Source organism: Pygoscelis adeliae, unplaced genomic scaffold, assembly GCF_000699105.1.
Source record: "Pygoscelis adeliae isolate BGI_AS28 unplaced genomic scaffold, ASM69910v1 Scaffold111, whole genome shotgun sequence".
In the NCBI taxonomy this organism is placed as follows: domain Eukaryota; kingdom Metazoa; phylum Chordata; class Aves; order Sphenisciformes; family Spheniscidae; genus Pygoscelis; species Pygoscelis adeliae.
Window position 1 is genome coordinate 4072988 of NW_008824542.1, and position 12382 is coordinate 4085369.

The 12382-nt window shown below is 34.2% G+C and overlaps 1 protein-coding gene across 2 annotated transcripts in view; it reads left to right on the forward strand.

Moving 5' to 3' along the window:
- CSMD3 (CUB and Sushi multiple domains 3) overlaps positions 1-12382 on the forward strand; it is an 803119-nt gene that overhangs the window by 638027 nt on the left and 152710 nt on the right. For both annotated transcript variants that reach the window (XM_009321682.1, XM_009321683.1), the window contains 4 exons: positions 5483-5596; positions 6210-6305; positions 7181-7384; positions 10700-10824. In XM_009321682.1, coding sequence (XP_009319957.1) covers positions 5483-5596; positions 6210-6305; positions 7181-7384; positions 10700-10824 — 539 coding nt within the window. The remainder of the gene's footprint in view (positions 1-5482; positions 5597-6209; positions 6306-7180; positions 7385-10699; positions 10825-12382) is intronic.

The window sequence follows — 12382 nt, forward strand, 5'->3', positions numbered from 1 at the left end:
AAGGTTGTAGCTCCTGAAAAATGTTGCTTTCTTTTTTTTCTTTTTTTCCTAAAAAAAAAATATTATGGTATTATATTCCTTTATAAGACCTGATAGGAAAAACATCACAGCTAAATCATAAGCAAAGAGAGGATGTCATCAATGGAGCTGATGAAGAATCAGATTTTTTTTTTTTCACTGTGAAATAAAATTTCCATGCTGTTGTGAGCAAAACTCTCTTTTGGAAAGATTATTCGGTCTGATGACAGAAATTCTGTTTAAAATTATGAGAAGTTAGATTCTGCAGAGTAATTTCAAATTCTGAGGAAGTTATCTGGCTCTGTAATAAGACCTGTGTGTATACCACAACTGTTAGACACCTGAACACCTTAATTTTTCATTCACAATCAGAAGAAACCTATTTTAAACATAGTAGAAAAGATTTATCTAAAACACCATGCTCAAGCACAATTTAAAATTATAATTTGTAACAAATGGATTGCTTTATCGGGGTTTTGGTTTGTTGGTTTTTTTTTTTCAGTTCTTCAAAACTGATTTGGTACAAGAGAAATGGTGATGTTACTGTAGAAAATATCAACCATGATATAGCCCATGTACATCTTTCACAGACAAACAGATTTTTTTACTCCTGTTCTGAAATAGTTCCTGATTGGAAACATATAGGTATATTAAGAATTGCAGAGGTAATTTGGGCCCTATTTTAATTAATAGGGTAGATTTGCCTTTTCCTTTGTCAGTGACAAAGACCTATCATTGTAAGTGCTGATTCAGTCTTGAAACAGACATCTAAGCTTCATGAAGAGGTCTTATATGAAATGCACATTTCAGTTTATGTAATAATGCTTAAACCATGCTAGTCCCTTTGGTAATATTTTAAAGGCAAATGAATTACATCAGTAATGGACTTGGTTTTACACTAGAGCTTACTGAGTTCAATAAATCATTAGGCACACAAAATATCACACTGATGTGAATGGGAAACCTAGGGTGAGGAAAGACAGTTCATCTTATTCCACTGATATCCATATAAGTTATTCAGAGTGTTTCTTTAGCTCTGATAGCTGGCATAAGCATATGTTTTACCCAGGTAGATAAAACTTGATCAGTACAGTGTTAATGGCAATTATATGCTATCTGTAAAGGTTTGACTTCTGAGTTGGGTTTAATTCTTTACTGGGACAGAAGTGACAGCAATTCAGGGATCTGTTTGGAAGAATCTGATTGTACATGGTCCTGGAGAGATAAGAAGTCCAGGACATCCAGTTGATTTTCAGGGATCACCTCCTCCAAGCTCAAGAATGGTCCATCCCAATGATCAGGAAATCAAGAGATAGCTACTTGATAGCAAAGCTGGCAAGATGCCTGCATGGGTGAACAAGGAGTTACTGATAAAACTTTAACATAAAAAAGAAATGTACAAGAGGTGGAAGCAGGGTCAGATGTTGTGGGAGGAATACAGACACTGTCCAAGCATACAAAGATGGTGTTAGGAAAGCCAAAGCCAATCTAGAGTTGAATCTGGAAAGGGACATGAAAGGCTTCTACAGATATATCAGCAACAAAATGAAGAGTGGGGAAGATGCGGGTCCATTCTTGAATGGGGTGGGGTCCCTGGTGAAAAAGAATGCAGAGAAGACTGAATTACTAAATGCCGCTTTTGCTTCAGTCTTTACTGAAGGACCAGGCCGCTGAGATCAGTACAAAAGTCTAGAGCAAGGATGACTCAGAGGACAACCAGGTGAGGGATCACTTAAACAAACTGGACATACACAAACCCATGGGACCTGATGGGGTGCATCCATGAGTGCTGAGGAGGTCAGTTACCTTTGAAAGGTCATGACAGTTGAGGGAGGTTCCCAAGGGCTAGAAGAAAACAAATGTCACTCCTATCTTCAAGAAGGGCAAAGAGAAGGATCAAGGGAACTATAGGCCAGTTGGCCTCCTCTCTATACATAGGAAGGTGAGACAGCAAATAGTCGTGGTCACCTTCTCCAAACATATTAAGAACAGGATGATTGAAAGTAGTCACCATGGATTTACAAATGGGAAATCAGTTCTGACAGACCTGATAGCCTTCTACAATGAGATGACTGGCTTGGTGGTTGAGTGGAGAGCACTGAATGTTGTTTATCTTGACTTTAACAAGCCTTTCAACACAGTCTCCCATGACATCCTCATTGACAAATTGATGAAGTACCAAGTAGATAAGCAGACGGTGAGGTGGATTGAAAACTGGCTGAACTGCAAAGCTCAAAGGGTTGTGGTCAGCAGCGTGAAGGATAGCTGGCAGTCAGTCAGTAATGGTGTGCCCCGGGGATCAATACTGCAGCCACTACTGTTTAATATCTTCATAAATTACCTATATGATGGGACAGAGTGCACTCTCAGCAGTGTTGCAGATGATACAAAACTGGATGAGTGTCTGATACACCATGCATTGTGCTGCCATTCAGAGGGACCTCAAAGGCTCAGAAAAATGGGGAGTTTGCAGAAAAGGTCCTGGGGGTCCTGATGGACACCAAGTTGAACATGAGCCAGCAATGTGTCCTTGTGGCAAAGAATGCCACCAGCCTCCTGGGACACATTAAGCAAAGTGTTAGCAGCAGCTCAAGGGATGTGATCTTTCTCCTCTATTCAGCACTGGTGAGATGCATCTGGGGTGGTGTATCCAGTGCTGGTCTCCCCAGTACAAGAGAGACATGGGCATACTGGAGTGAGTCCAGCAAGGGGTGACACAGATGATTAAGGGACTGGAGCATCAGACATATAAGGAGAGGCTGAGAGTGATTTGATCTTTATTTGGACTGGGTAATTATTTTTAATGAGTTTCCCAAGGACAGATTATACTGGATACTCAAATTTATATTTTATCAATTTTTGTTAATTTTGAAGCCGATATTTTTGGTATTATCTTCAAATTATGTTTGTTTTGGTTTGTTTTTAAGCAAATTCTTTTCAAATTCTAGAAAATAATCAGAGTAAACACATGCCAAATGGGGTAGGCAACAATGACCCCCAGAAAACACAGGAATAATGTTCCTTTTATAATAATTAGAATTTCCCTTCTTGTGACATAATCTTAGCTGGTCAGGTATCAGTCACTGATGTATTACAATATTTCACAACTGATTTAATAAAACATAAGTATCCTGGCACAGAAAGAGGAAGGAAGAGGAGCTATATTCTATCTCCACTACTGGCTGCATCATACTCGTGCCTTACTTGAGGAAGCAGCTTGATTCACTTAAACTTTAATTGACCATAAAACTGTGGACTCAAAAAGCCTTACTTGAGTTTGCTGCTGTTTCATATTAACCACTTCCTGCCAGTAGGTCCTATTTGTCTGTGCTTTGTGATGTCTCAGCCATACTAATCACCTTAAATCTTTTCATAATATATTTGATTTCAAGCCAATGATAACTTTTCATTACCTTCTAAGATTTTACCTGTATTTTATTAAGAAATACACAACTGATAGTGAAAAAACAGTTACCACAAATGATATGTGGACCTTTCTCTTTCCAAAATGACCAATTTTAAGTCACATATTTGTTCACTTTCTTCAGTGTTATAGTCTTAGACAGGAAGGTGCTTAAGACAAACCTGAAAGCAACAACAATCTTGAAATACTTATGAAATGTAGAAACAGACCTTTGAAATTGGCTGATTATATGGTATAATTGCTGTGTAAATATTTTATAATAACCAATTGAAACACAAATATAGCTTATCAATTCTATTTTTACAGTTTTCCCAGGATACAGCTTTTGATAATAGTTATGTGTGCTTGTTAAGTTATGCCTCAGAACTTGCCTGAATTTTCTATACATAGTTTGCAACTTAATTCTAAATGAGAAATAGCAGTGGAAGTCACAAGGAACTTTACTTGGCTCAATGGCAAAACGAAATGCACTGAGTATGAAAATAAAATTTAATAAAAGTACAAATGTGACAGAAACAATTAGCTGTGTTAAGTTTGTTAGTTATCTTTAGCAACACCAAAGAGAAGACTTGGATGCAGATAAATATTATTTTAAAAATCAGCAGAGCTAGTAAACACATCAATGTTTAATTTCTGGAGATTGAGAGAAAAATAATGCAGATAATTTAGCATCTCACTTTTGGTTCCTCCTAAAAATGGACAAAAAACTTCAAAAATTTTAAAAAGACATTTTTAAAATTACTTTTGTTTGACCATTTTATAAACATAACATTCAAGTTTTCCCTTCAAACAGAGGTTTTCTTTTAAAAAATTGACTTTTCTTCTTGAAAAGCGGGTATGATAAGATCCTGGGTTGGCAAGTTGGAACTGCCTTTTTTTAAATTAGTCAAAAAAAAAAAAAAAAGGGAAAAAGTCAACAATCTGAAGAGCTCACGTTTTTAATATACTGTTTTTAAAGCTCTACGGGTGTATAAATTGGAAGAATTGTAGGTGCCTACCTTCATCCTTTATAACAAAATACACTAGGTAAAGATATTATAGAACATATGGCAAAGAAATATAATCTAGTAGCAACACATTGCAATATTTATCCCAAAATGTCTAACACAGATAATGAACCAGAACTAGTTCTGTTTCTCTTTATAGGTGTTCCAGTACCTACAAATATCTAACTACTTCCACCTTTTCTCCTTTATACTCCTTAAGCCATTTTTCTCTCCATTGCTAGTAATGGTGATAAAATTAGGATGTTAATGTTTTGTAGGTAGGAGGGCCAGAATTAATCCAAACAATTCTTTTTTCCTTTCACTGTTTACTTATATTGAAAGTGTGAACACCTGTGATGTGAATGTGCTGCACAGACCTTTGAACTTAAGTGCAAAAATAACATTCTTCAGTTGAGTTCTACTAGCATGACTTTAAAAAATAATCATTTTTGTGATTCCGTATATATATTCTGAAAAGTGTTTGTTGCTTTGAATCAGTTGCTCATTTATTTCACAAAGGTAAAGATGCACTGAATGTTAATGTTCTTAAGAAAAATGAAACATTCCAAGGTAAGTAAATCTTACAGAGGCTTACCAACAAAATTAATTGATACAGCACAATATATAACAATATGCCTAGAATTATAAAGGAGGATATTGCAACGAAAATTTAGGTGTGTGTTGGGTGGGGGAGAGCAGAGAATTTGAAAGTATATTCAACAGCAGAACAATGGTTTTGTTCCCTCATTACTAGAATCTTTTCACAAGTATATGTATGCCTTGTGTACCTTCATTGACTCTTTATATACATAGAATTAAATTTTTGTCCATTTACTGCTGTAATGGTATGAAAAAAAAAATTAGACACCAGGACAGCTAATTAAGTCATCAGAAAAAGCAATCAATAAATAGAATTTTTTATTTAAATATTTTTAAAACAATATATTAATGTATATTTTGTTCTTTTTGTTTTGTTTTGTTTTTCCTTTCTCATTCTGTCCCTTTTTTTTTGGCCATCGGTGCCTCTTGCTTTTTCTCATTCCTGTTTGGTCAGTGGTTTTTGGCCAGTTTGTATTTTTCCAGACATCACTCCATGATGTAGTTGAAGTATATGATGGCCCAACTCTGCAGTCATCTTTGTTATCCTCTCTCTCAGGATCTCATTCAGGTATCCTTTAATAGAACTGTCATTAAACTGTTATTTATTTTTTATGAACCTAGAAAGATAGTGTAGTCAGAAAAAAAAGAAAAATATGATTGTCATATTTTCTTAGATACAATTCAGGTAAATATATGAAATCAAGATTTTGAACTAAAAGCCTAATTACTCAAACTCTTCGCATTAATGAATAAAAGGAAGTAAAATCAAATCTATTTTCTTTAGATTTTTTTCTTCTGATATTTAGCTATTATAGTGAGTGTTTCGGGCTTCTTAATTTGTGCCTTTATGACTTTTATCTAGTGAGCAATCTGAAATGGGTATTATATATTTCAAAGGGAAAGCAGTGTATATTTGTAACAAAGTAAAATTGCATAGATTATGTGCACATTGACTCAATTAAAAGAGGTATGGGCTGAGATGAGTTTTAGTGCCCCTTTTCTAGAACAACATAATATTGCCAATGTAAAATATCAAAATCCCATATATCTTGCAAAGTTTACTGAAGCACAACAGGGTTTTGAGAGGGTTATTTCTAGCTGCAAAGATGTTGACAGGTATTTTCAATGCTTCTTTAGTAAAAAGTGGTTACGATAGCTTTGTATTTGCTTTGTTTGAGTAGGTGAATCCCTTCCATTGAGCTCAGGTAACCAGATCACGGTTAGATTTACTTCAGTTGGACCAATAACAGCTAAAGGATTTCATTTTGTTTATCAAGGTGAGACAAACTGGAAAAATATGTACATTTATTCTTTTCATCACAAATTGTAAATCATCAGAGAGGAACAGACTGAGAATGTAGAGGAAAGTAATAGCTTGTTAACAATATAACATTTCACTATTTCTGCATGTTTTGAAAAATTTTTAAGGACCATTTTTTTATCTCTATTTTAAAGCTTAAGTCAAATATTTCAGAAGCATAAGAGAGGTTCCAAATTTAAGAAGGCAGTTACACAAAACAGCTGTTTCTGTTTGCTAATCTGACTGACTAATGTTAGATTCATCTGCCTGCTCAAACAGGTTTATCTCTCAATATAAATATGAATAACTGTAAGTGTTATTACTTGTGGGTGAATCAGTGATCTTGCTATTATTAAGATACTGCTCTTGGTTCACATTATTTGCCTTTTTATGGGTCAAATGCAGAAATGGTTATACATCAACTGCAACTGCAATTCATTCTTTTATTAAATTTAAATCCTGATCTGACAGTCAGAATACACATTTAGAAATCCACAGGAATAAATGTAAATATCTATCTGACACATAAATGTTATTCTGAAACCATGTATTAGCTGAGTATTTCATAGTAGTGTTTCTTTTCAGTGCCATTTTAGAAAGGTTTCAGTGTGGATTTTATGCATTGTTTTAAATCTTGGCAAGGATATCAGTGCTATGCTTTTCTAAATAGTAACTCAGACATCAAAGGTATGCAATCCGTATCGTGAAGATTCATTTGGGGATTATGAAAATGTTTTTAGCTGGCAAATAACTGAATGTTACTTCCAATCATTTTGAATATTTGGGGTTCAAAATCTGTATTCCTCCACCAAATCTAAAATCAAGAATCCACAATTGTTTGTATGTTTGCAGCTGTTCCAAGAACAAGTGCAACACAGTGTAGCTCTGTGCCTGAACCAAGATTTGGAAAAAGGATTGGAAATGAATTTGCAGTTGGGTCATTGGTTCTTTTTGAGTGCAATCCAGGCTATATCCTCCATGGGTCAACAGCAATTAGATGCGATACAGTACCAAATGCATTGGCACAGTGGAATGATTCACTCCCTACATGTGTTGGTAAGTTCTTAATGCTTTTTAATAGAACTAATTACTGCCTAAAGTGTAGACCATTTTCTCTAGCTGAATGTGTTCCTTCTTTGTCATCTGTATAGTATTTTATTCTTGCTTACTTTTATTCACTTTCTTTTTCATTCAAGGTTAAGATTTTGTTCCCCTTTCTATTCTAACCTTGCTGTGACATTTCACGTGTTTCATGAACATACTCTGCTGCTATAAATTATATGTTAGCTTCTTAACATCAGTGACAGTCCCTGGCTGTCCCTTAATCAAGACTTAGAATTTTGTGTCAGTTTGTGCCCTGACTGCTTGCAAGACTAAGATGCTCTCACCTTGCAGATCTCAAACAAGATATTGCAAGCTATTAAAAAGAACACTACTATATTCAAGATTTAGAAATAGTTACACTAATATTTCCTTGCTTGTCAGAAAAAAAAAAACAGTAATTTTTCAGATCAGAAAATATAGTCTGGTTCTAGTCATACAAGATTAAATTCTCAAAATTAAATTCTTAAATTAATGTGCATCCATTGACATTTATAAAGCTGATTTGCACCAATTGGACATCTGGTGATTGTGCTGAAAAGCCCCACAGTAAGGAGATAAAATTCTAATGGTACATTTTTCCATAGGTTTATATCAAGGGCAAATATGGCACACTTACATATTAAGTTTTATTAGAGTTTGGCTTGGTTTTTTATATGGAAAAAAATCAGTTGTTTACAAATGAATTAAAATTGGTTATCATTTGCACAGTGCAATGCCATCAAACTTTTCCACCTGTAACTTCTGTTGCAGTACTGACTGCATTGTACACTAATTTTGTGCAAATTGAATACACCAAAAACTATTCATTTTGGGGATGAAGACATCTGAAGAATTCCATTCCAGCCAAAACAGTAAATATATGTATGAGTGTCGTGGTTTAACCTCAGTGGGCAACTAAGCACCACGCAGCCGCTCGCTCACTCCCCCCACACCCCGGTGGGATCGGGGAGAGAATTGGAAAAGCACAAGTGAGAAAAACTCGTGGGTTGAGATAAAAACAGTTTAATAATTGAAATAAAATGATAGTGATAATAATATGATAATAATAATAATACACAAAGCAAGTGATGCACAGTACAATTTCTCACCACCTGCCGACCGATGTCCAGCCAGTCCCCGAGCAGTGGCCCCCCCGGCCAGCTTTCCCCAGTTTATGTACTGAGCATGACGTCACATGGTATGGAATGTTTCTTTGGCCAGTTTGGCTGTGCCCCCTCCCAGCTTCTTGTGCACCTCCAGCCTTCTCAGTCGGTAGAGCATGGGAAACTAGAAAGTCCTTGGCTAGTGTAAGCATTACCTAGCAACAACTAAAACATCGGTGCCTTATCAATTTTGTTCCCATCCTAAATCCAAAACACAGCACTGTACCAGCTACTAGGAAGGAAATTAACTCTATCCCTGCTGAAACCAGGACAATGAGTTAAAGTTACTTTACTTTTCTTGACAGAGAACAGTTTTTTTATAAAAATTATCCTAACCCATTGCAAAACCACATTATGATATTGACCTCAGCATTAAGAAGTACATAAGCAGAGTTTTAGATGAGTGGAGGAAAGGAAAATAGAGAACATGTTTTCATTAGGTTGATTTGAATCTTCATTGCTAATCAGCTGATGGTGCATGGTAGAATCTGGGTCGTTTTCAGTAAAATAAAAGATTTTCTCCAAAATACTAAAAACCTGATAGATATCAAGACTAAGTACCACTGGGATAATATTAATAAAATGTGATTAACCAGCTGTTATACACAAATAATGTTTAATTAGACTGTTTCAGGCATAGGAATAGAACTACAATTTATATATCAATAAGAAGCTGAAATATATACCTATATTTCATTTATTCTCAGTGATTACAGTTTAATCAGTAGAGTTGTACTATTTACCCCTTTAAAATGTATTTGTTTTCTTTCTAAGATATAACTACTCAACAAATTGAAATAATTATTTTGGCCATTGATCACAATATATTATTGATATTTTAATACATGATTTAGTCCGTGGAAGAGAAAGCTATTTGTCTCTAGGCAAGTCGAACTGAGAAAGGGTTACAGGCCACCTTATGTGTGAAAATCACTGTTCCAATAAAGGTGATAAAATATGTATGAGGTAAAAATTGCATTGTACTAAATCAGTTTAATGATTGAAGGGGTAGGCATAACCATACTAAATTGCCTTAACTCTAGTGAATGCTTGAATATTTCCTTAGAGGTAGTAGACATCAATCATTCTGTCTGTTCATCCTTTTATGAGTAATTATTTAAATACTTTAAGTGACACTGACCTTTAGTTTATCTATGTAGTTCCCAACAGATTCTATCAATTATATGCCACACAAAATGTATCTACAGTATTCATTATTAAGATAAGTTGCATTGTCCTACCTATTTTCTAAATCCTCATATTTGTATCTAATGAAATCTGTTCAGAACTTAGTAGTGTTGCATAGAAGTGATACATTAGCTTCTAATGGTTTTGATAAACCATCTCATCAATCTTTTCCTTCAACTTCTTAAATACCAACAGAATATCTGTGTCTAGATTAAGCTGTAATATTCTTTGTCCCTGTTAGAGCATCTAATGATCTAGACAAGATACATTCAAGTTGAACATTCAGAAGAGAAACTTGATGGTACTGAATGCCTCTGTCCTATTTCATGCATAACACTTTTATTAATCCATGGGCATGGATATGATGAATGCAGTCTTGCAAGCATTTAGCAATTTCTTTATTAATATGATAGATCCATAGTCTGTAATGGGATAACTCACACAAGCAAAGAGAACAGTCAAGGAGTTGAGACTGGTGCTATTAATTATTCAGACAACAACAAAGTAGCAATATGAAGAAAGAATGTGTCTTTTTTACAACACGTTTTTATCTATTATACTAATACAATACATAACTGTTCAAACTTCATTCTTAACCCCTAAAAATAATGCATTATTTTTGTAAGATTACTAGGAGACAATGGAATGGATTTCACTTTGTTAAATGTCAAATAAATAAGGGGAATATGAGCATGATTCTGTCAGGTAGAAAACTGACATAATTCTAATTTTCCTTTATTCTTTTTTGGTTATTTAAAAGAAGGTTTTTGGGATACAATATTTTATTTTCCTGAGGTGAAGATAAATTTTTTAACGTAGCACAAATTTACAAAAGTTTTCAGCCATTGTATGCTGAACATTGCGTAAGCTTTTATAATAACTTTTCTCGCTTCTGAAGCTTCATACTTCTTTTCTTGCCTTGTGCATTTCCTTTCAGTGCCCTGTGGTGGAATTTTAACAAAGCGCAAAGGGACCATTTTGTCTCCTGGTTACCCTGAGCCTTATGACAACAATCTAAATTGTGTGTGGAAGATCACAGTACCAGAGGGAGCTGGGATTCAAGTAAGTATACTTGCTATTTCCTTGTTATCATCACATTTAAAACTGTTTTTCCTGATGCAAGAGCATGAAAAGATCATTTATTCACACATTTTTCTATCTCATTAATGATTCCCTCAATGGAATTTATTGCACATCTTTGTATTCACACAGTTGTTAAAAGTTAAAAGATTTACAAAAATTTAAAAGATACTTTAAGATTTTACTTAAAGTAAAAATCATAGCTTTTTACTTAGAAAAAACTCACCAATAATTTAAAATGTGTTATTTCAATAGGTCAGTGACTTCTTGTAAGCCAGAGGAAATAGAGAGGCTTTCCTGTGATTTTTTTTCCTCTCCCAAAATGGATAAATCTCCTCTAACAGAGTGAAATTAAGTGGGTTGCTTCCATGGACAACTTATATATGTTTTCCTAGAAACTGTTATTTACTCTATAGTTATGGAAGTTCATTGTGACATAAAGACGCTTCAGTTTGTTTCGACATGAGATGGGAATTGGTCCTTTAAAATAGTCAGAATTCTCGTTTACTGAAATTTAGATTAAGAAGTTCATGGAACATATAGGAGAAAAGTATCCATGTCATGTATATCTCACTCTTTAGAGTTCACTAAAGAAACTGACAGAAATCTGGTTATTGGAAAGGCAGTTGAGTTTAATAAATTAGGACTTTTAAGCATCACCTGATCAAATTCCTAGCAAAACGCATATCAAGAAACCATGGTAGCAAGTTTTCTATGTCTACCCTTGGTTCAAAATATAACTACTGTAGAAAATGAATAAATAAAGAGCTCAGTTTCTGTAGGTAAAGATTTAATAATGAAAATCAGGAAAACCATTGTGGATGGTTTATTAAAGCTTTTTAATAAATTATATCACAGAGCTTTTAAGGTATTCTACTGTGTCAGGAAAAGTTTTAAAAATAGTATAAGTTTATTCTTTGCTACTTTATAAGCATTCAGAAAAATCTATTTTTGTTTTAAATAACTAAAAATACTTAAGAAAAATTTAAAAACTTTACAGAAGAACACAGAAATCATCACAAATACAACCTAAGTCCATATATGATAACATTTATGACTTCAATTTTCAAAACCACCAATGTCCATTAACAATACTATTTAATAACCTAAATCAGTTTTGAGATTGATTTTGAGGAACACTACTTGATTTAAACTATTGACTAAGTTAGGATACTTTGTTCTGTGTATTTCTTATACAATCAGTAATGTAAGTTAAACACCAGGAGGAGAGTTCAGAGCATTTAAATTAAGCATTAACTGGCATCCTGACTTAGGCAGCCACTATTACTTTTTAGAAGTGTTTATCTCTTATCACAGACTGCATTAGGTGATTAAATTACTAACTTTGATTTTAAGTTAGGTGTCTAATCTGCATGATATTCTTTTGCTCCAGAGTCATAACAAAAAGATATATTTACTGTTTGCTTTTTTCTACTTTTCCTGAGTTTTTTTGCTGAGCTAGCGAATACCATCCTTCCTTTCCATTATCAGTTACTGAATAAATTATTCATTTATACTTGTATAAATGTAATGACAACAG